Source organism: Serinus canaria, chromosome 5, assembly GCF_022539315.1.
Source record: "Serinus canaria isolate serCan28SL12 chromosome 5, serCan2020, whole genome shotgun sequence".
NCBI lineage: Eukaryota > Metazoa > Chordata > Aves > Passeriformes > Fringillidae > Serinus > Serinus canaria.
In genome coordinates, this window is record NC_066319.1 from 26,012,861 (window position 1) to 26,037,740 (window position 24,880).

The following is a 24,880-nucleotide window of genomic DNA, read 5'->3' on the forward strand; positions in this document are numbered from 1 at the left end:
CCCTGAACATAACAAGAAGGGTAAACATTCAAAGCACATGCTAGAGGTGTTAAAAAATGATAGCCATATGTCACACCAGAAAATAATTACTCAGTATTTACAAATTAAGCAATTTAACAAATGTAGTGTCAGATCTGTAGATTGGGATTTTCCGTGGGCTTGCACTTTGTTTTCCTTCTTTTCATATAACGCTTCCACAAGCTATAAAATCTACAAAGAACTCATCCTGGCAGTCAAAGAAGAGCAAGCAGCTCAAGTCCAGCTCTACTTACACAAAGGACTTGAACTCAATAATCTCCAAAGACCAGGTGTACCATGGATGACAAGTGTCACTTTCCTATCCCAAGGTGCTGGATTTTAAACTCTGAAAAACTTAAGTTTGACAAGGCAATTTTTGGCCTGAGCTTTATTTTAAGGAACTCTTTGGTACCAAAACCCAAAACCAAACAAAATATTCCCATATATATGTATATATGTATAGCATTCACATTAATATAATTAATATGTTGGCATTTTATTTTCATGTTTCTAAGTACCACACCTTCAAAACCCCTGTTCTTCAAAACTCTACTATATTCTTTTAGTCATTGGAGAGAGAGATCATGCTAGGTGGAGGGGTGGGGGATTACATTTTTGGTTGAGACAATATTCTGATTATGACATATATGAAGGAGGGCTTGTGCTTTCAAAAGGCTATTGAGAAACAGCATTAAAGCAACTCCACATGTCCTTGATATGCTTTGGAGAGATAAAATCTCACTCCTCCTACTCACTCACATGAAGTAATTGTGCTGCTTTTCCATTCAAAAATCATCACTAAAGCATTCGCCCATCTGTTAATATATGCAACCCTGCCTTCAGATTTGTTGCAACAGAATTTCAAATGCAATCCTCATCTCAAAAACCAGTAGCTCAAAACCTTTATCTCTGCCCCTCCCTGTGTTCTATAGATCTGAGCATCCAAAAGCACCTCTCTTTACCTCTGCAGGAGCACTCAGAGGTTGCCTGACCTTTCCAGGTTCATTCAACACTTCAGGCACTCTTCAAGCAGCTGTTTCACTGCCCTAACCCCAACAGACCACAGGTGTGAGGAATACCAGCACCAGCCTGTGTCAGCTAATTACCCAATAATTAGGCAAGACACATAGCCCAGGACCTCTACAGGGAAATCTAGAGCCAATTTCATTCTGAACCAATTCTCAGAATATCAAGAAGCCACCTCATTTTAACAGATAATTAAGGGGGTAACTTCATCTGCAGTCATCCTAAGAAATGTTTGAGCCCTAATAGAGACTGCAAAGATTCACAGCTAATTGTTTCCAGGATCATGACATTACATTCAGCAGAGCTTGTGTGACAGGTCACAAACAGGTGTTTACCAAAAGAAAAAAAGAAATTGCTGCTGATCTACCCGGATCATAAATAGAACAGCTGCATCAATGCTGAATCATTTGAAAAATCCAGCTGATATGTCACTGAGCCTAAGCCTCAGATCCACCCTCAAAAAATACCACCAGTAATAATGAATGTGTCTCCTTTGTTATTTTTTGATTAATAGCTGGCAAGCCACTCAAACAAATATCTCTTCCCCTGTGGTTTCATGCTGCCTTTCACCATCACATCACAGGCAGGATTCTGAAGTGTCTCTGTAATGTGAGCATCATCAGTGGTCTTTAACAGAAGCTGCCTTTCCTTCCCCAGACAAGAAACAAAATCAGTCCATTTTGGAGAAAGCTGACAAGCCATCAAGGCAAGACCATTAAGCTTGGCTCTCCCAGCTAAAACATTCATCTCATGCAGTGTGAGATGCCTGGAGCCAGATCCCAACACAAGCACCAGCATCTGTCTGACTTAAATCAAAATACTGAGCTGCTAAGCTAGACCATTTAGGCAACCTAAGATTTTTTAGTGGCTTGCTAAATAGGCCCAGACTTCTGAAAACAGACTCCCTTTCCTCAGCTCATTCTAAGCCATCCTAATTTTCCAGATCAGCTGCCAAAAGCACACATCATCACCACACCTTGGGTGAGTAAAGCTGAAGGCCCAGCGCCAAGTATTGTAACCACCAAAAACCAGTGGGTGGAATACACCAGGCACACACTGAACTGCTTATATCCATTCTTCCTGGAGCTCTAGTAGTGAAACTTGAAAGTCTTAAAAATACTGAAGAGATACTTTGCAATAGAAAATAATCACATTTTTAAACCTCCATTTTGTTTTTGTTTAAAAATAAATTTATGACCATAACTGAGCTGTCAGAGTGACACTTCCTTTTCTTCTTTACTCACAGAAACCTATTGCAGTCTTACTAGTGACACATAACATCAAATTATCCTAACCAAGGGCAAGAAAAGAAGGTGAAAAACTGGCTTTCTGCAAAGAGGGCTAGTGAAACAAAGATCTCTCAAGTAACTGAGGAAAAGGAAAGTTGTTGGACTTGACTGCTTTAGATCTACGAAAAGGAGACACGAAGGTTACTGCCAACAATTTCCTCTTATGAAAAGATACTTACTGGTTTGATTCATGTTGCAGCAAAGCTTGACAGACACTGCTGGTCTTACCTCCTGTTAAATGAACTGATGCACAGAAAAGGCCTGGCTTAGAGGTAACAACATATACTGTTATCTCCTGAGTTATCATTCCAGTCACCTGCACTCTTGAAAGCAGAGTTTCCTTCCATTTTCCACAGTTGAAGTGACAGCTTTTCTTTCAGCTTTCTTCAAAGGTTATTCACTAAGCTCATTGTTCACTCAATATTTGATTTCTTGGTATCAAAAGAAAGAGCAATTTTTTTCCCAGAACAACTCATTAGTTGAGTTGAGACCATAGAACTGAATAAAACCCCCCAAACTTCAATGATTTCAACTATAAAATTCTTATTTTTAATAAGATTATGCATGACTACTTAGTATTTGAATAGTAGCTATTACTCTGCATGTATATTTTTGCATACAACAATCAGAAAACAAGTTCTAAGAAAGACCAGTTAAACATACTTTTATAAGAAACCAATTTTCTAAGACAAGTACCCTGTTATTTGGATGGCAGTGGGAATAAAACTGCAGCAGCTGCTACACCTCACTGTTGCAGAAGTCAAAGGAGTTGGAATCACAAATTTTGTTGCCATCACAAACATCTGTGAATATTTATTAGTCCAGCACCAAAACATTTGTGCATGTCCTTCTGATGATTTTTTTTTTTTCCTAAATACAGTTTAAGAGTGTTTGCTCAAATTAGGTGAGGAATAGTTTTTAAGTTGCTTCTTTCGTTGCACTGCAGTTCGCAGAGCCTGGAGAATTAGGTGTTTGTTATTCAGGATGTTGTAGCTGCAGAGGTTAAGCAGCTTGTTGAAATTCTCTTCGGTGTACGTAAGGAGGCCAGTGCCATAGGGAGCAGCACAGTTGGACACGTCCACTCTTCCCTGCTCCATCTCTGCGGGACTGCGCTCCACATCTGAAACCAGAGCCAAGCACAGCAGAGGTACTGAGGTGGAAAACTGCTAGCAGGCAGTGCAAAATACACAGTAACAGACTATAAAATCAACTAGTTCATTGCTTGGCTACAGCCCAGACTTGACCAGCAGAAAAAATTTTCCATGCAAAATGCTCTCCTCTCTAAATTAAGGTTTTGCATCAGAATATACAATTTTTTAAGATTTAGAATTTTGTATGTTTAGCTTTTCACTTAAGTTCTGAGATGACAGCTCTTTATCTACCAGCTGGCAGAAAATTACACCAGAGGGCTCCTGGACTGGGAATCTTCCCTCTCAGGTGGCTGAGGTTTCAAGCACAAGCAGCAGAACAAGTAAGATAATGAATGGCACGAGGTCTTTTTCAATAAGCTGGTTTAGGGATTTTTCTTCATTTTTTTGAGGAAAGTTTCCTGGATCATAGAAAATTAGAAATAATAAAATTGGAGTTGATGCATGTAAAAGTATTTGTAAACTGAAACTGGATTTGCCAAGTAGGTTTTTTTTTTTCCTAGTGAAACAAACATTTCTTCTGTTGCTGTCTGTTGCTGAACTAAAGGAAACAATCTGTAAACATCAAAAACTATAGTTATAATTTTTTGCAGTTTGTTACCCTGGCAAAGCTTTGCTTCATTACATGTTTTCAGCACTTTCTATTCTCATTTTTTCATGTAAAAAAAGTAATAGGAGAATTCTAGCTTTGTTAACCAAGTGAACATTATATCTCTTTGTGAGACTGTTAGGTGACAGCATAAGCTACCAGTGGATATAACAACTGGATAGCTGTGTCCTATTTTTTATTAGCAAAGTTACATGTCCTGTTTGAAGTGCCAGAGGGGGTTTCCCTCAAGGTACAGCTTCTCATGCTGTTATTTTTAAACCTCTTCACTCCAATTCCTGATCAGCTGGCCAATACTGTATGCATCACAGCTAGACTGAGACTACACAAACTTAGCCAACTCAGAAGCTTGCCAGTGTCTTGTTTTGGAAGAGGAACAAGTTCAAGGGATCATCTGGATGAGACAATCTCAAAAAATGATTTCTGCTGTCAACTTACTCGGTGCCTTGTATTTTTGGAAGGTATCACACACCAATGGGAAATAGGCCAAGATTGGTGCCTCTAAGGTGTCCTCAAACACGTAGCACTCCTTCAGGTGCTCCCGGTCTTCCTGGCTCAGCTCTGTGCTGGGGAATGGGATCCCATGCTCCAAACAGTACTCTGAGAATAGGTCCAGTGGCTGGCTCAACAGAGAGGAGAAAGGGAAACACAGAAGAGACTGAAGTAAGACCACCAAACCCCAAAATATTTTGCTGCAATAGACAATCTGAGATTGATTCTTATGTCTATAAATAGTGCTAACTATGCACTGCAACAAACATACCATTTTAATTTTAATACATACTGGGTAACAGAAATTTGGTTGATTTGCTAACTCTATATTTTTAAAGCAGGGTTACTATTTACTGAAATGTATATTAGAGGATTTGGATAAGGAAACTTTGATTACATGTGGCTTCTCAGATCACAGGTTCTTAAATATTTGCATTCAGTGGATCTAACTATGTCTTTATGTCCTCTTACAAATAAATAACATTAATTTAAATCATATAAGCATGTCAAGGTTTCTTCAAATGCAGTAAAAATAAACCCTGACTAGAACTCATGCTGACACCAAGAGTCAAATGCAAAAGAAAAACTTCTCATTCAAAAATATTCAAAATTATATATTGTGTATTAATTACTGTATAAGTCATTTAACTATTGAGGAACTTATTACCAAGACAACAGATACATAGAATAGAACATCTCCAGTATGTCTGTTCATATGCTTGTCCCAGAAAGACATTGAAAACAGCCCTGATAAAGGCAGTGACATTATGGTCACAGTTGTGAATAGTACCACTGATATCATCATTTAATTTAATAAAAACCAGACCTTTTTCTGGAAGAGAGAGAGAGAGAGAGAGAGAGAGAGAGAGAGAGAGAGAGAGAGAGAGAGAGCTGTAGTGGTAATTCAGCTGCTGTAGTCATACAGATAAAGAATCACTGCTTCACAACATCACCAGAGTCTGTGATCCTCCACTGTAATTTAAGTGGAGAATGACATCCACTTTTCTCGCTGGCCTCAGAATGGGTGGGCAGCTGGTGTTGATGAAGAAAGCTGTATCTATCAGCTTGAGGTAGTCACTCATTTCATTCAGCTGGTTGGGAGAAGAATCCAGCACTGTGTCTGAAATGCCAAAACTATTATTATTATTTACTGCAGGGTCAACTCTCTTTTTTTTTTCCAATTTAGCATAAAAGAGGAGAAAAAAAATACAATTGATGTATATTCATTTTTGACACAAAGCCCAGAGTTAAGTATTTGTTTTTGCCACAATTTTAGTATTTATTTACTAAATAAATAGCTCAACTCTGAGATCAGCAAGATGGAGCAGTTCTGAGACTCAGCTTCATCCAAAGTGATAAATCACTCTTCTTTCTCAATATGGGTAAATTTGTGGCTATTTAACTTCCTTGGAAGCTTCAAGTCATTTTTTGATGGCTTTTCCTAGGAAAATGAGAATTCAAGCAAACCTGCTGTGCTTCCTCCAAGACAGGAACAAGACCAGGAGTAAATAATCTAGGGCTTGGCAAAACCCATTTCACAATCATGTTAATCAAATAATAATAATGAAAATTTACCTGTATGATAAAACTTATCAAATATTTGTCCTCCGCAAGTATCAGCCCTCAAATCTCCCTCAAAGGTATAACTAAAACAATTTCCAATTACCTTTCCACATGCAAAAGCTCTCATTCTCCAAATATTTGTTATGTAGCTGCAAGCCCTTGAGGAAATTGTGGTAAGTTGAAACCACTGGCCGCCCGGTCATCGTCTCTCGAAGAGTTTTGGAGAGGCAGCCTTTGGGGATGGATAAGCAGGTTGTCTGCTCATGAGGCTTCTGGGGCAGAGCAGGATGGTGCTCTGCAGGAAGAACAACAAGAGGGTATGTGTCTGCATTCGGTCAGGATGTTTCTCTGATGATAAAAACAACCAAACCACGCTGGCTCCCAGCCCCATCTGTGACTGGCTGCACACGTTGACCTGCAGAGCGTTCTGGGCAGGGGGTCTCAGTGCCACACCATCACCTTGTCCTTCCCTGTCAGGCCTCTCCCTCCCCAAAAGGCTTTGGTAACCCTCTCGTGACTAACAAAGCTCCCCAGGGATGTTGCACAGTGAGCAGCACAAGAAGCAGCACAATGTTTTTTCCTGTTTTGCAGCACAACTGTTGGTCTCCTGCTTTTCCTTCATTCTCAAGGGCTTGGTGTCCCATAAGCCAGAAATAGGACACAAAAACAAACCCTTTACCAAATGTCAGGTTTCACATTTCAGAGAGGTGTGAAGAAAATGCAAATGCCAGAGAAAAGTAATCTGAAGAACTAACCAATGTCATGCTCAGTGTCTCGAGTCCATCTGTGCCAGAAGTGTTCTGAATGACCCGAGAGGTAGACAGCATCCATAAAACTCTGGGAAAATATATTGCTCCATGTGCCTTGAAAGTTTAAAAAAAAAAAAAAAAAAAAAAAAAGGCACCATACTTAATATTAGTTTGAATATTTAGAGCACAGCTATGGCAACACACACGAAGCCACTCTCTGTTCTAGTTATGAAATACCATGAATTCTCCTATAAATATCAAATGCCACGCCATTCCACACAATGTCTGGCTCACAACCAGGCCATTTTCGAAACTTGGCTGTCTATAAAAGTCAGGCTGTGAGTTTAAATACTTCAGATGATCAGTTTGTGCGTGTGTATGTGTTCTCTTTAGGTCATTCAGCAAGACATTCAGCAAATTAGTCACATTTGCCTCAAAAAATTGGTTTCCTCTTTTGTCACTTTTGGCCGGTTCATTTGAGATTGAAATTGCATCAGATACATTCTCTGGTGTACTAATACTGCAACCTGCAGACCCCCTCTGGGTAGCCAGCTCTTAAGGTGATGTTTTCTTGAGACAGTACATTACCTTCCAAGAAACAGATGTGGGATTCTGGGATCTTCTTCATCCGGTGACCCATGAAGAACTCACTACCAAAATCCTCGGAACGAACAAAGGCCCCATATTTCAGGAGACCCACCTCATAAGGTGTGAACTCCACCCACTCTGCAAATAGAGCATCAGGCTGGATTTATTGCAGCCACATGTAAAAACCAGCATAGAGATTCAGAAGCTGGAAGAACAAGGCCTATAGCATCACCAAGGTGGTGACAGACAGTTCAAACCACCACGCTTTGAAACAAACAGGTGCCCTTCAACACACATGAATGCAAAAGCTAAAATCATCCCCTCTGCCAAAATCCATTCAGCTTGAGATTCAGGTCCATTTCTGCACTAAGAAGCAAGACCTGGGGCTTAAATTCCACTGATTGCTAAGGCCCTGCACACAGTGTGGCATTTTGAGTTCCTCTGAGTCAGTGACACCAGCTACCATTCATTCTAGACACTCTCATAATCACTGCCTTGAGGATGAAAAACTCTGACCAAATCCCCTCCCCACACAGAAACCTTGGCTGGGTGCACTGGGACTGCAGCTGTGCCTAGGAGCAGATGACCAGGTTCAGTTGCAGTGCCTCCTTCATTTGTGCTGGGAACGCTATGGGAACAGGGATCAGGATCACTGATCAGAGCACAGAGCCCTGCCCCTCCTCAGGTCCTTCTCTGGCTGCTGGGAGCTGACTCCTGCTCTTACCCCTCTCCACCTTCTCCTTTCTCCTCCCTGCCTTGCCCTCTTCCCCGCTCTTCCCAGCTCTCCTGGACCAGTGCTGCCTCAGCAGAAGACCCAGCAGCTGAGAGGGGCTGTGGGGGCATAGGTGGGGATGAGAGAGAAAAGAGCAGCAGTTGTGGCTCTCAAGGCTGCCAGCAAAAAGCATCTCCACCACCCCACTGAGCAGTGTCTACAGCACAGGTATCTCCCTTCCATAGAAGACAGAGGAAAAGAAATTATTTAAAAGACTTTTTAGATTGGATACAGGAAAAAGTTTTGGCAATCACACTTAAAAGGAAGCTCTTCAGAGTTATAAGAGGGTGTATGATAATCTATACCTTTAAAATCCAAAGTGCTAAAGTCATCCTTGACATTGAGGGATAGGTATATGGGGAGTGGGTTCTGCCCCTGATTGACTGCTAGCTGTTGATCCGAGAGTTTGTGAGTACTTTCCTGTTTACAAAGAGCAAAATTCATTGTAGAAAGATGAACACGATGCATGGACTTACTACAGCATCTAAGCAGGAACTACCAATGGAGTACCTGCTAAACCTCAGCAGGTTTTGTTCTGTGTGCTTTGGCTGTTTGGCCACACAAGTGTGTGCATGTGCTATCTGCCATGAGCTTTCACCAAGGCATTGTGCTTATGGGAGTTTTGGCAAGGGGGACAGGGCAAAAATGCAAGAAACCTGTCTGTACAGTCACTGGGATACGACTTGCTTTAAGGAAAGAAAGATATTTAGTCAACCTGGACCCATTTCCTTCAATGCATCTTGTGGGTATAGGTTGCTGTGCCTGAACTTAGCTCTGTCTGAGCCTTCTCTGCTCTGTGTGTTACTAGAATGATCACCTGACCCAAACCCCAAACTTAAGGATGGAAAATCATCCTTAACATCTTGAATTTTTGCATGCTCAGACATCTCTTCCAGATGCTCACACTTTAGGGTTACTTTGTTACTTCTATTCTAAAAAGCCAAATATTAAGTCCTACAGGTGTTTTCAGAGCCTTTTCTCTAACTGAATACACCACCTTAGACATGGGAAGTTAGAAATCCTGTGCAATAAGGAGAGAAAGAATATAAAATACCTGATGATGCAGCATACAATCAATGAAAAGTCCCCATAAATCTGTGAAGGACACCTTGTGCCCCTCTTGCTTTCTCTTACAAAGCTCATTTTCATAGTATTTCATATGATCCAAAGAGAAACAGTGCAGCTTGCTCTGGGTCACATGGTTCCTGATATCACCAACTGGCCCTCTGAGATCCTTTTGTGACCAATTGGCATCTTCATATAACTTTGACATGGTCCTGGATAAAAGAAAGGTACTGTGGTTCATCACAGGGCATGTGACAATTCATTAGCCTATAACACACATAAATGTTTTGTTTGAGGCTACACGAGGTTCTTGCCCTCCAACTTTTACTTGGAAGAGCATTTCAAAGCTGAGACAGAATTTAGACTGGGTAATGATTTCTTTTTTTTCCCCCTGCACAAACACATTTTAAATCATCCTAGCTTGTTTGTATTTCAGAATCAGAAGAGTAATAAAGCCACACTGATAACTTAACTCAAGCTTTTGCTAGAATTACCCTTTGATTGTCCAAGCCACCTCTTTTGTCTGAGGCCAGTTCCCTCAGGTGGGTCAGACCCCGTGTGAAATGCTAAGCTGGAGTTTAGCAGCGAGTGCCAGGTGTGAGAGCCTTCCTTGGGTGTGCAGCAGGTGGCACCTCAGGCTCCTGGCACACTTAGGGCAGGCTTGAGCTGCCAGCACCCAGGGCTCAAGCAGATTCCCGTCATCCCCTCTCATCCCCACCCCACTTGTTCTAATTCTGTCTCACATATTTTCAGAGCAGTCCTTCAGAGTCAAAATGTTTTCAATCCCCTCAAGCCCTCCTAGTTTGTGCAAGGCAGTCACCACTGGGTGCATGAGTGACACTGTGTTTCTCAGGGCTGTCCTTTACAAGTCCGCTTTTTGGGGACATGTAAGGGTTGAGCCAGACAAATATTACAAAAGGACTCTTGAGGTGTTGCATGCAACAAGATAACAAGTTACAGGCAAACCATCCTGGCTTGTGCTCTTTTCTTTTGGTTTCTGTGAACACTTCAGTGCAGTTACAGAAATACTGTCATTCTCATTAGATTTGTTTCTTGTAGGAGGGCAGCACTGAGTGATCCCATGAAACAAGTCCAAAAGGAAGCCAAGTGCTCACATCAAGCTGAGTAAATTCATCGCTAGAACAAAATTGTTCACCAGGTTATCACTCTGCTAACACAAACACAAGGGCAAGCCCAGCTCTCCTTACCATGTTGTGGCAGATAAACCACTGATGTATGTCACACAGTCCAAAACACCCAGCTCCTGGAGAGCCAGGAGGCTGCCAAACATCGCTGTCATGGACCGCACTCCCCCCGCCGCCGTCACCACCGCCACCACGGGCACCTGCTCAACACAGAGAGGGGCACAGAGCCACTCAGCACCAGAGGAAACACAGCAGTGATGGCCATGCAGAAAAAACTAACTGCACCACCTGCTTCAGGTAGGTTTTGATAAATTCACCCTCTTCAGGGCAGCGCCTAGGTGTGTGTTTGAGCTGGGTAAACTTTGGGGGAATTTAGTGTATGCTGAAAGCATTTTCCTGATCAGTGGTGCTTTGGAAAGCCAGGAGCTGTAAGTACAGTTCTTGTGTGGGGAAATACATTTACAGATTTTCTCAATGTATTTAATTTTTCCTCAGGTCTTTCCATCAAAACACCTCTTAAAGCTCTGAGTATAGCTAAGGTCAGAAGAGCAGCACAAAACCTGCCTGCATAAGCACATAACCTGCCTCTAAGTATATGTATATTTGCTGTTCTTCAGGCAGATAGTGCCCAGCTCTATAGGTTTATTTTAACACCCTCTTTCCAACCCACATTACCTCTACCTTCCCTGATATCAGTGCTATATGTAATTTAGTTTTACTTTCCTCAGGAATGCATCAATCCTGTTATCCTTCCTCACCTTTCTGTATAGTAAAAACTGATACAACAGACATTCAGTTTTAGGAACATTTGATGCCATTACCTTTAATCTTGTCTTCATTGTATTTTACCATCTGCTTGTGGGTTTGGGGTTTTTTTTAATAATTTGGCTCAAACTCCCTTTTATTCTCATTTAATAACAACAAGTCCTATTCTACCTGTTACTTAAGTTCATGAGCACTTTGCCTTGGTTGAAAAATGCTGTCCTGCCCAGATCATAAAGGGTTGGGTGTGCTGGGAGCTGAGCAGAGCAGTGAAGGAAATACCCCACAGGCACATGGTCCCAGCACCACAGCCCCATAACAGATCATTGTCTTCCAGTAACAGAGCAGCTACCTCTGAGTTCAGGGATCCCCAGGAGAGAAGCAAACAAGAGGTAACACCAAAAACCACACAAGACAGGTGCTACTGGACCAGTGTGCTATGGGAGAGTTGCAGCCTCCCCTGTGAACTCTGTGGCAGCAGAAAAGAGGTGCCAAAGAGTTCAAGCAATCAAATTTCACCAGGCTTGGTTATACACGCCAGCATGTCAGCAAATACAGCCTTTGGCTGCCCTTGAGGGAAGACAGAGGTTGGCAGAGAATAGAGGAGCTATAACTGGCCTCCTAAAAGTTCCTCTTTCCTCCTCTCTGCCAAAAATTTGGATATGGTCTTAGGTGCAAGTGACAATCTGGCCGATACTATTTAGTGTAGAATATGTGGAAGAGCTGTCTGGGTAGTCATGCAAGCACTGCACATCCCCTTCTCTCAAGGTGGGTCATGCTACTTCAAGCTGCCAAGATGCTGTCCCACATACCTCATCCTCCTGCAGGTCTTCATCTAGATGAAGAACGTTTTTCAGAGCAGCAGCAACCACCTTCCTCCTTTTGCGGATGAAATCCTGCTCCTCCGCGCAGAGATCGAAGCCCAGCCGCAAATCCAGATCCTTGCAGCTGCAACACGAGAACAGCACAAGGCATCCCCTGCAGCCACTGCAGCTGGAGACACTCAGCAAAACCAGCAACAGCAAACCAGTTTAAAGAAATTCCACGTACACCAAAGTCCCCCTATGTACAAGAAAGCAGGTATATGGATATCCTGTGTCCTATTTTTGTGCCTTCCTGTGGAGATTTTGGACCAGAATTATGTCCTGAACAATTTCACACAATCATAAGGAAGTCAAATATATAAAATTATGTTATATCACACTGAACTCTGGTATTTGGACATCTCTTCTGATTCTCCTGCTGTGCATGTGTTTCCTGAAGCACAAAGGGGGCCTCAGTAGTTATTTAAACTTAACACACTTTAGTCAAAAGAACCCTAAAACCAATATAGGCTAATCTCTACAAAGAATTTGTGCTTTGAGTCAGAAGATGTCTCTTAATTTATCCCTTCTGTACATGATCAAAAATATCATGTACATGATTCATTCTATAACCTGTGTTTTCACAGGGTTCCAGTTTCAGAGGCTTTTTTCAGGAAAAAAAACAAACAAAACAAAAACTTCTCTGTATCTTCTCTAAATATTATTCAATAAACCTCTCTGATTTATCATTCACCTGTGACTAAGGCTTGCAATAGAGCTAACTTATCAACAGGGGGTAATGTTGCCCTTCAGAAAATCTCAGCAAGCCAGTCAATAAATAAATTACTGTCCATGTGTTTCATTGAAAAATGACCTGTACAGTTCTTGTAAATGCATAAAGGTGTTAGACACGCCAGAAATCTGGTAGACATAAATATGCACTTATTATGGATAAAGGTTACAAAACAGAGGTATGTTTAGGTTACAAAGCATCAGCATTTGGAAAAACCTTGTGATAGTTTTGACAGTTTATACCCCATAACTATCTACCACCTATCCTATTCTTAATTCTTACTAACCAATTTAAAAGCTTTAAAAGCTTTAAAGCATTTTATTAACCATTCCTCATATTTCAGTCATCTTTATTTCCTGTTTTGAAATCAGCTACTTTAAGATGTAGCTTCCTCTCATCTAACAATTATATTATGAAAGGAGAGGCCTAAGTAGGAGATTGCCTAAGTAATCATTCAAAAGTAATAAAAGATTTACCTATTTTCCTCATTCACAGACACCTCATAAGATTCCCCCTGAAAACCAATAATGAAAGCACCATAAATTTTAAATAGAACTGTAATTCTGTAGAAGTAGGTTTTACAGTATTAACAATTATTCACATATATAGTCTAATGATACATTTTTGGCCTCCTCTCAGGCATTCAGCACACAATCTTTTAAACTACTTTTAAAGCAGACAGAAATTCTGAACATCCTATTTTCCTCCAAAATCATAGTTATATTTTTAAGTGTATGCAGAGTTAAGCATACAAATAACTGGCTAATGCATTTTTAGTAACAAAATTCTTACATGACCAGATATCACATATATACAGTTTACCTTGTTGGAAGAATTCCAAGTACTGTCAAAGGATACTCACTCTCATCACTGTCACTTTCTTTCCCAAGTCCAGAGAATGGAGAGGCACAGCCAGAGGACTACTTACATCCAACTCCCTCCTACCTGAGCCAGGCTGATTTAAAGAGGGGGAAAAATGTTATAAGAAGAATATTATTTATAGGCCCTAGACACAGAAATACCAGAGAAGGGTTAACTCATGATTCTTCTCCCAAAATTTAGGTTAGGCATTGTCACCATCCATAAGCAAAACTGACCCAACAGAGAAAACGCTCCTTTGGCAGAGTCATGAGCAGTCTGGGCTGACTGTGCTTGATGTAGTGGAACCTGGTGGTTTCACTGCTTCCAGGTCTGGAGTGAGGACCTATGGAAATATCCTGGGTTTCTTCACAGGATCCTTTCATTGTGAAGGTGAAATCTCTCCCTAAGAACAAGAGCAAACCGCAGGGAATGTTAACTGTGCCTAGCCTTGAAATTAGCAAATAAAAGCACCCCAAGTGACATTTCAGCCTTAGTGCTGCAGGCTTAGCTAAAGTTAATTTGGACCACAATGTTTTCCTTCCCCTGCCACCAGTGTGCAGCACCTGGCCCTCGGGTTCCCCTGGGCGGCAGGGGCTCGGAACTGAGCAGCTCTCACGTCTGCAATACTCAGAGAACTGATCCCAGAAGCTGATGGCAAAGTCAGGGCTGACATCCCTGACTCCACTGGGAAATGCAGAGGCATCTGTTCTGAGTATTTCACCAGCCTTGAGGGGGATTTTTAGCAGGCACTTTGTACATAATTCTTTCTGTGAAAATGTGTGTGAATTGATTTATAGCAGGTGTAGTATGAATGTTACCATCCTACATTCATAACTAAGTTATTTATTGTTCTGCTTATTGTAAATCCCAATGAATTGCTTTGTAAACACTAAATTATGGGATGATTGAGTGCTGCTGAATCCTTTAGACAAACAATCAAGTCTGAGGCCAAGTTTGGCAAGAGGGCCCACTCTGAAACTTGCAACTCAGTGTGAGGATCTTCACTCCTGGCACCCTTTCCTTTTCCCTCTTTATCCTTTTGCAGGCCTGGTCTCTACATAAATAATTCTAGATCTATGCTAATCTGATTTTTCTTTGCATGTTTCAAGCATGTAGTAATAGAGTGAACCTTGCCATCAAACTTTGTCACACTTTTACAAATTTATATTACACTACACTTGCTGATACTTTTGCCAGTGATCAAGTGACCTAAACCATTTGTGACACCCTGCCAAGTGACAGAGAGCATGTGTTACACTGGTGGATGCCTCTAGCAGCATTCACATCCCCTGAGCTTTCACTGAAGTCTTTCTTCTCCTGAGAGTGGTGTCTCCCTTCTTTTAATTTCTGTTTTCACCAGAAAACAGAGGTAAAGGTATTTCAGTTCCATCCACACCACAGTGATGTTTCCAAATCTCCCAGCCACCTCCACAGTTTCTCTTAAGATACAGAGTCATGTCTTCTTCTGAGGACTCTCACTATTAGCAAGTAGGTAATTCAGGAAATACCCAAGCAGCCCTGATGCAGAGACTAAACCAAACCAAATATTTATCTAGATTCAGCTGCATTTCCCATAGCACACAAACAATTTAAATCAGGAACCTCACTTTTGTAAGAACTCTTCATTTTTGTTTCATTCACATGTACTTCCAAACAGGAAACTTCACGAGACTGGAAGAGAGAAGCAATGAAACCATTGTTCACAGAAAGAGTGCAGGATTCTCACTGAGGTTCTAGGGGTCCTGTAGAAACACAAAGCTTGGCCATGATGGTCAGTGGATGTGAAGAATTTGTAGAAACTGAGTATCTTGAATAAATCTTGCACTGTGGTCAAGGAAGCCAAAATACCTGGGGATCTGTCATTACACTTAAATACCATTCAGTCCCCAACAGTTAACACAAGAAATTTTTCTCCCTATCTTCCAACCACATCCTTCAGTTCTGCCCCACCATAAGATTAGCATAAAAAAAAAAAAAAAATTTACCACTAGTACACCATTAGTAATGATCTTCTCAGATACACCTGGTCTGAAAAGCAAAACCAAAAAGATTTATTTTAAAGTGTGTATTTAAGCAATAAATTTTCAAAAGCACCTAGTTCTCTGAGCTCAGTTTTTGTAGCTGGCAAGTACCATCAGCACTTCCATCCTTCCCCTCTATCTTGCAGCCTCTGGCAGATCCTATCCCATCCCTTCCCAAGGATGCTCCTTCCTTCTCATCTCTGCTGAGTATCATCTCTCCTTGGGCTGAATCACAAAACAAACATCCATTCTCAGCTATAAATACTGAGACTGTCACTCAAATTTAGGACAGAAAAGCAACAATGGGGAAGATGCTGAGATGAGGTGTCTGATCACAGGTACATGGAGCCACTTGCCCAATGCTGCATTACCACTCTCTCTAAAATGCAGTTTTCTGATGACAAACTCTACAACAGTTAGCTTTTACTTACATGGTTTCCAGTAGACATTTACTTACATGTTATGCAGTAGAAATTCCACTTCTAGTTCTTCCTGATTCTGAAAATAGGACTGTCTTTTACATTTATGAATGAAGAAATATTTTCCTCTGATATAACTCTGACAATTTATTTATAACTCTCTCTCTATTCCCATGCCCTCTACATCACAATATGAATGGATACAGATTTCTGTGGCCATACTTTGATTTCACCTCTCCACTGCTCTACTGCTTACAAACCAGCTGGACCATCAAGAGAAAGAAAAGACTGAGTATCATTGAAAAGGGAGCAAGGCTCCTATTATTAATTCATTAGTCATGGGTCAATCAATGCTGAGGAAGAGAAGAATAGCAGGTGAATGATGTAGGAAAACATAATTAAGAATGAATGGACTTAGTGCAGTGAATAGATAGGCAGTATGCCTTGGTTAAAACAAAAGAGTAAAGTCATTACACATTAATACTCTTTACTCTTTGCAGAGTAAAGTCATTACACATTAAAAAATGAGTGGGAGAAAGGACCAATTAGGAAAATAAAAACTGCCAGAGGGAAGGGAAGAAGAGAGAAGACTGAAGCTGTGATGGGCAATCAGGGAAAGAGCTGAAGGGAAACAAATCAAGAGGAAAAGAGACAGGAAAAGTGTAAGAATGAAGCAGCAACAGAGCAGCACACCAACAGTATAAAAGAGACTGAATAACTGTGTTACTTCAGCCACTTGCTATGGGATACAGCCAATCCAGGAAATACCAGACTAAAAAAGTATATCAGGATCTTCAGGACCACCCATAGGAAGGAAAACACTAATTAACAGTGATGTGAATCTCTTTCTGGAAGTGGTAGCAGCACTCTTTAATTTATGTTCAGAATAGCTAACATTTACTGACAAATATCCCTTCTGTCCAGCTGTACATCATATATTAATGCTGTTAATTGACTGTGAAACACATGCCAAATCTGACAATGCAGCTGCCATGGGAAAATCATCTTTACAGTAAAAGTATTTACTAGTTCACATCATTAAATGAAACATCTCTGATGGCTTCTCTGATAGCTGCATCTGTGGCATGTAATGCAGAAGCAGGCAGCTGTGCTTGCTAATTTCTCCCAAAGTCTCTATTTCAGGAGAATTACAGTGGTTGCAACGTTGTAATAGAAGGCTGGGGCACAGATTTTAGAAAGCAGACATCTTACACAGATGCAAGACAGCCTGTATCAAATATTTAATTGTGCCCAGGCTGTACTGTCCAAACTAACTGATGGTCTGTTACACCTTTGTCCAAAGAACAGCAGAAACAAGGTTCAGAAGAATCTGGCTCATGCCATCTGCCTAATTCTGCTTGCCTCATGTTCCTGTCCTTCTTATGCTCTGTTACACTCACATATTTGTGGGTGAAGTTTCTGAGTTACATTTCTAGTTGGTCCCACTCACATATTTGTGGGTGAAAAATCCAGAGCACAGCAATGGAAATACTTGTTAGGCCACAGAGAGCAAGAGGCACAGCAAAGCAGCCCTGCCAAAGCTGCTCTGACATCACCTATCTGACCTCTTCAGCCCTCCTCCTGAGATACCTTGGTAGATTAAAGAAATCATTATGGGAAGAAGGGGCACTACAGCCTGGTATTAAGACTGCCCAGCCTGTTGCATTACTAAGACACTTTCAAAAAAATAAAACAACCCAAAGTCTTCTGAAAATCCATATAGAAACCATAATTTGTGATGCCTCACTGGGGCCTGATTCACCACAAACTGAAGAAGGGCAGCTTGACCAGGATGTTCCTGAGACAGCTCACCTGGTCTGAGCCCCACAACTTCCACCTTACTAATGGGCTAAGACAGCTCTGCACATGCCTCAGAGCAAATTCAGGGCTTGAATCACACCTGGAATTGTCTCAGTCACGTGAGGGATTTTCTGAGGAAGGCTGTAGCCAACTGGGACAGGTTTAATAAGCAGTCCTCAGTAAGGATTGGTCTTCTAAAAGAGTAGGCAATAAACCTCCTCAAAGCAATGGTAATATGAAAAACAGGCAAGAGTGTTTTCCAAAGAGCCTGATTGACACAGTGGTTTAGAAATAAATGGAGCACACCAGTTCCTGGGAACCGTAAACTGAAGCCCTTGGCAAAGTGTGAGAAAGACCTGAAGTTGTTACTACACCCTCCAGAGAAGGTGTTACATTGTGCAGAAGGAAATCTGAGTACAAATTCTGCTCTCTTTGAAGATGAGTGTGATTTCTCCACCTCTCTTCACAGCAACTTCATCCACTCAGTGTTTCATAAGATACTCTGTATCTTTATTTTGGTTGTTTATACAACTCAACACTGTATTTTTGAGACACATGCGGCAAATAAAACACATCATACACTCCCTAAGAAGAAAGGTTTGTTCCCACCCCTGCTCTGTCAATCTCCTACAACAGAAATGAGACCTCCTAACCATCAGCTTCTTCATTTTGACTTCTCCTCACAGATTTTTCAAAATACAGTTTTGAAATTAAAAAAAAAAAAAATATAAATAGGATCACTAAAAGTATTTTGGATCATATTCCAGTCACAACAGGGGATGTTTGTGACCCCTCTCCTAAAACCCAAGCATTCTATTTTTTTTTAGTAACATCCTTTTTAACAAAGTCTTTGTGTGTGAGAACCAATTTAATGTTCAATTGAGGTAGCAACTTGAGACAAAATTCTAACCAAGAGTATTATTTTCTCTAGCCCCTCACCTCTGGATTCAACTCAAAACTCAGGTGAACTTTTTCTCCAGGTTGGATTTTAGCCACGTCAAAGCGAACAGTCATAAGGTGGTCATCTGGTGTAAAAGTGTCCTCATCACAGACTGTCAGCTCCAGGATGTTCTGAGGAAAGAGGCAGAGGAGGATGTAAATCACATATTCTGGGAGCCCAAAAGGAAGGTCCAGCAAGAGTCAGCATTCAGCCCTCACAGCCATGTGTCCACAGACTCCTGTGACAGCACAGAGCTCAGCTCACAGCCCATGAGGCTCAGACAGCAGTCAGGGACCAACCCTAGAAGAGGCAAATCATCAGATTTGGCAACCAAAAAGAGCTCCAAAAGAAGAGGAAACATGAGTGACATATGATGGTGACATGCACCAGACAGAGCAGAGGTTACATCCACTATTCCTCAGATTGTTTGTGGATTCAAAATCACTGCCTTGAGAAATCTTGGCATGTTGTCAGAAAGTAATAACAAAGGGGAAATTCTTAGCCCTTTAACATGAAAGTTAAAGCACACTACCCAACTCTCAACAGGATTTCATCCCTTGACAGTTCCTCAGGGCTCAGGTTACCATGACAAGATGCAGCTCTAGTAAACTATGAGAAACTGATCCGTTTGGACTTTGTGTCACTTTCACTCTGACTGCTCACCTATTTCTGCTAACTCTATAAACATTTTAACAGTCTTTTACAACTGTTCTGGGGCACAAAGAAGCATTCAACATTATTCCAGATATTCCACAACCTTGTGAGCTTTAAACTACTTCTTTCAGTCTGAGTTCAAGATCCATGTGAGTCTCAAGCCTTTCAAGAAGGGGCATCTTCACCTGCTGTTTGCCCACAGCAGGTGAAGATGCCCCCTTTAGCAAGCACCTGCTCCCTGTCACAGATCCCACCTTTACTTCACTCTGTATCACGAAGTGGAAAGTTTCATTCCAGACAGGGTTTCTGCAGTTGTGTACAGTTCTGGTCTGGGCTTCCTGACACGAAGCTGTTGGCAGCCACAGCTTGACATAGCAATCAGTTTGGCTCCCTGTGTTAACAACAAGTTGCACAATTAGTACAGCAGTACTTTGTCATTATTTTATTTGCCCAGTCAGGGAAAGAAAAGATTAACCTCTGAGGAGTCTTAGATATTTCATTAGACTGAAAGAAAATATTCTGGATATAGAGTTATTTAACTTTTCTATTTAGATTTATATCAGTTTCAAAAAAGTCAATTTTAAACCACTAATTCTATATGATAACAAGAGCCAAAGTATTTTATTTCAACAGTGCTGAGCTAAATACTCTGGCTTTTGTGATTTTTTTAATCCCTATTTTCAAATAGTTGCCACTTTCCAAAAAACTCATGTACAACTTCACTTCTTCAAATGGCACATCTTAAAATTAAATGGAAATTTTATTTTGGGAGATTTTCATCTATTTGTAATGCAAAAGTCATCCAACACTGACAGAACAGTCAAGCCACAAACACAGCAACATCCAAAGCAACTGGTTTGATCTTTCCTCTATCTTTCACAAAGATGTTCCTTCCAAAAGGGAATTGGGCAACCTGGAAAAAGGGGCACTGAAGAGTTAGAAGAAAGAGAAATATCACAAAGCAGCTGATAAAGGGAAGGATGACTTCTTCAACACAGAATTTCTAGGGTATTTCCTTTCTGGTTTTAAGTGTTTTCCAAATTATTTTGAATTTAAATGAAAATAAACACAACTTCTTCACCCAACCCCCCTGAAACATTACTGTCATCCCAGCAACAGGCGTACAAGAGCATTAAAATCAGGTGACAGCAGTTTTCTTGCTGAGGTATAAAAGTGCCACCAGTGATACTTACACAGGTCTGCTTTGCGGAGATTTCTCATGCCGATAATTTTTACAGAAAGCCAGCACAACTGAGGCACTTCTGGCTGCAGAACAATGAGAAAGATACTTTCATTATTAGCAATTAACTCAGGTATCAATAACATCGCTTATCCTTTAACACCAGAAAGGCCAATCTATCATTGTAATGCAGTAAATTTGATTTTAACTATTTGGGACATTTTCTGAGCAAAAATACTTTCTTGTGATTTGACATTGAGTAAAGATAACCTGTCATTCATAGCTAGGATCTACATTAATCCAAGTGAAACCTCATTAATACACCAAGCAGAACTGAACATGAATACAAACCAGGGGGCTTTTAAAGAACCAGAACTGAAGAAAGCAGGGATCACAAAAACTCTAAACAATGTAAGAAAATGGAAAGCTGAGAACAGAAAAAAATTGTGTTGTAAAACTGACAGTGTGTTAGAGTATGTAATTAAACACAAATAAGCAACAAAAAGCTACAATTGCATGTAAATGCACGTACACACACACACAAATAAAAGAAGGCGGCACAAAAGGACAAACAGACAATTCAGAATGTCTTGGCTTAATCAGGACAAACCTAGGCTGACCTGACTGATCTACCAAGGAACCAAGGAGAAGCCCTGAGGCACAGCAATATAGACAACCTGTAGTGTAGGATTCTACAGGGGAAGAAGGCTCTTGAAGGGCCCACAACTGTCTCCAGTTTTTCTGTTCCCCCTCCGCTCCCTATCCCAGCTACACAGATCCCTGCACTCGGTTACTGAAAAAACAAGACAGTGTTGAAGAATATCAAGAGTAAAACACTACATGCAGAAGCAATAGCTCCACTAATTAAATTAAAAGCTGCACATAAATATCCAAAGAATCATGATTTCTGAGAAACTGCCTGCTTAAAATCTCCTTGTGTTCCTCTTATTTTGATAATCCCTGTCCTGAGAGAAGCAGACTAAACATCTAAGCCACCAAGCCAAATGTTATTTACAGCCTCCTGGAACAATTCTCAACACTTTTCTCTCAGAAAGTGTCATTTGAACAAAACCAGAAGGTCTGAAAAAAGCCCATCAACCTTAGCATAATTTTTAGCAGCAGCATTTCTGGAGATGGAGGACGGAAGAAGTACATGTTGCTGAAAGCTCAACATTTCATCCAAATACAGAGGATTAGTATTTCATCCTCAGCTTTAGTACCATCCATATCCATGAGTTTGGAGGAAACTTATTCATGAGATGGCTTAAATACTAAGCAACTATACTAATATCAATCCAACTATTATTCCATAGTACTAGCAGTTAGTGAATTGACTGCTCTCCAGATCTAAGAAGGAGTTAGCCTCATTATTTTGTAGAATACACCTAAGGAACAGATTGAGAAAACTCATATCTGAGACAAAAGAATATCATAATATTTTCATTTTTCAAGTTATTAAATATATTTTCAACTAACTATTAGCCAGAGAACTAGTCATAATTTTTAACATATCTAGTATGCACCATATTCAATACTTTCCAAAACCAATTCATCCTCATAAAAATCAGTGTTCAGAAAAGTGTCAGACATAGTAGTAAGCCATTTTATTTGCTGATCTACCTCCATAAAGTAAAGGAAAAACAATTTAATGCTAAGCCTTGGGTTTTATGAGGTATCACTACCATCATATAATCATACCACAGTAAGCCAAGACTAAAATCCAGCTCTCCCAGTTCCTTGCCTAGCATTTAAACCACAAGTTCATCATCTTCCCAACCCCTAAGCCACAGTGAATGCTTTGCACTCTAGACAGCACACTCACAGAAGCAGCAAATATTCCCTTAACTATCTGTTAATAAATGTCACCTCTCACAAAAACAGTTAAGCCTGGGGAGAGACTGAAAGGCTGACAGAAGAACTGCAGGGATCATGGCCATGCACTATCCTTATGCCCTGCAGCTCCCTCCTTGCAATCCAGAAGCTGCCTTCCATACCGTACCTCATTTTCAGCACTGTGTGGCCTTTCATGATTCCTCCTCCTGATTCCAACCTTCCTGTGCGGATTTGCGCGGATGAACCGATCCTGGAGACAAAGAGCCAGAAGAGGGCCAGTGATGAAACCCAGCAGTCAGTAATCCTCAGTTTCTGCTCAGATTCACTATGGAAGGAGACCCTAGCATGTCTCCCATTTCTCCTCTTCATGATGGGATATACCCATCTCACCAGGACCACCTGCCTGCTGCTTTTACTAATAAATCTGCCTGCTGTAAACACATTTGACATTTAGGGATCAAAATTCCCCAAGAATTTGCTTTTGATCAATGTCAACCAAGACCACCAAAAAGATTCTTCTGCCCCACCAGTGATTTTCTCTTACCAAAGGTGAATAGGCTGATGATCCCATGGGTGTCTTTGTTTCATAAAAGGCACCACTGTAAGGCTCCAGTCTGTGTGTCTCCCAGCTGGTAGGTGCTCCTGGACCACAGCTGTGGCCAGGAAGAAGAGTAGTGTAGATTGACTCACAGCTCCACCTCCCAATGATTTCAAAAGCACAAATGATGCACTGGTTCTGTGCCACACAAAGACTTAGATTTTCTTTTTTTTTTTTTTTCTTTTTTTTCTTTAAACACCACAGTGATTTAGAGAAAAAAGGAGATGGGTCAAGCATTTTATCACAGGGAAATTCCAGAGTCATTATCCACCTCCATAAGGTCTGAATAACTGCACACAGAGGGATCTCCTGGGGTAGTTCCAGCCCCCACCAGCTTCTCCAGTCAGATGCACAACAGCAAGGATTTTCACCAAGTTCACTACAACTTACAGTCATGAAGTGGAGGATGGATCTCACAGGCACTCGAGACAGTTAAAGAAAACACCTTGTAGCTTTTCTTCTCTCTTATTTCATTGCACAGAGGATGTTAAGGGGTCAGCAGAGCCTGCAGGAGCTTTTACTATGGAAACATTTTTTAGCTTAAGGGCTGCTTTCAATTAAATTATGTTAGAATCTCACAAGCTTTACAAAAATAACTGCACACCATTTTTTCAAAAGTCTTTAAACAGCCCCATTAAAATTTTCAAGTCTGATATCTTTTTAATTTTATAGCAATTTCCCATTATTTTTCTGTAACAGCATTCAACATATGAAACAAAAAGGACCTAGTACTATTAGGAAAATACAAAAATAGCACAGAAGCTGGCTATTGCACTAAATCACTAAAAATAGCTGTTATTCAATAGTAAGAAATTGCAGTTGAAAGAAGTTTTTTTAAATTCTTCATTTTTTAGAATTCTCAAAATTCTAAGTCAGAATGAAAACCCTCTTTAAAAGCAGCAGGACTTCTTAAGAAGAAATAAAAATCTGATTTTTCAACCATTTCTAATGAAAGTATTTGAGTATTAAAACTGTCCTATAAAGACCTACCTTAGATGAGACCTATCTTACATAAAGTTTCAAATGATTATTATAATTAGTTTTGCCTTTTAATAGATTCAAGCATTCAATGCATGAATGTTTCTGCTTTAGGCTGTACTGCCCTTACACAAAAAAAGCCTGATGACTTCCCACCTAAAGGCTTTTGTTGGGTTGTTTTGTTTTATAGTGGAACAGGTATTACAATAGGGAATTATTTCACATTTTAGTACAATAAGGCTTTTGCAGTAAGGCTCGACATTGAACCAAGAGATTCAGCTCACAGGGTTCCAAGAGGCCAAACCCTGCAGCCATCTCATCACTGAACTTGGGCTCTGAAGTCATTTTGTGTCTCAGTTTGATGACAGTGGATTCTCCTCGCTCTTAAGGGACAGGAGTTAGCCATCCACTTAGATAACATGCCATGCTTCCCACTTAACTTCCACCCTTTCCAGAAGGTCCACATTTGGGCCTTTTGTGGATTTCATAAATCAAATTAAGCAATATTAACTGCTGAAGCTGCTCTGTCATTACCCTGCCCCTGCTTACTCTGCACATAATAAGAGAAAAGAACCCAACCAAACACCTCTCCCACCCAGAAGGGGATGTAGCCCAGCAATAATATTAAATGACTTGATAACTTGGCACTGCATCACAAACCACAGCACAGGTGAGTCACAGCCAGGAAGCCACAGGCCAGAGGACAAGGTGGCATTTCACCAATATCATCACAAAAACAGCAGCCCACAGCAGTGCTGATGTGAGGTCTGGGGTCA

The 24,880-nt window shown here is 40.7% G+C and overlaps 2 protein-coding genes across 3 annotated transcripts in view; one reads left to right on the forward strand and one right to left on the reverse strand.

The window, feature by feature from the left end:
• Positions 1-24,880, forward strand: part of MAPKBP1 (mitogen-activated protein kinase binding protein 1) — a 529,170-nt gene that overhangs the window by 499,673 nt on the left and 4,617 nt on the right. The gene's annotated exons all lie outside the window — the stretch shown is intronic.
• LOC103826977 (cytosolic phospholipase A2 epsilon-like) lies at positions 378-24,880 on the reverse strand. Of its 2 annotated transcripts, XM_009102437.4 has the most exons (21): positions 23,073-24,839; positions 22,695-22,778; positions 20,709-20,781; positions 19,770-19,906; positions 18,861-18,992; positions 16,160-16,200; positions 15,667-15,709; positions 15,289-15,352; positions 13,918-14,084; positions 13,683-13,775; positions 13,297-13,334; positions 12,037-12,172; positions 10,526-10,662; positions 9,307-9,529; positions 8,558-8,672; positions 7,481-7,618; positions 6,899-7,006; positions 6,247-6,438; positions 5,534-5,700; positions 4,527-4,707; positions 378-3,453 (listed from the first exon to the last, which is right to left on the reverse strand). In XM_009102437.4, the coding sequence occupies exons 1-21, from the start codon at positions 23,520-23,522 to the stop codon at positions 3,215-3,217; spliced, it is 2,958 nt and encodes a 985-aa protein (XP_009100685.2). In that variant the 5' UTR covers positions 23,523-24,839; the 3' UTR covers positions 378-3,214. The 2 variants fall into 2 exon arrangements, with proteins under 2 accessions (XP_009100685.2, XP_050831185.1); XM_050975228.1 differs by lacking the exon at positions 378-3,453 and having other exon boundaries at positions 4,571-4,707; positions 5,504-5,700; positions 23,073-24,880.

Bases quoted from the DNA above. Each gene is read 5' to 3' on its own strand.
- LOC103826977 (XM_009102437.4), bottom strand. From the start codon at position 23,522: ATGACTGTAAGTTGTAGTGAACTTGGTGAAAATCCTTGCTGTTGTGCA. The intron at 9,530-10,525 runs GTAAGGAGAGCT...TCTTTTATCCAG, and splicing joins GGTTTATCTGCCACAACATG to GACCATGTCAAAGTTATATG. The intron at 3,454-4,526 runs GTAAGTTGACAG...CTCTGGTTTCAG, and splicing joins CCAAAAATACAAGGCACCGA to ATGTGGAGCGCAGTCCCGCA.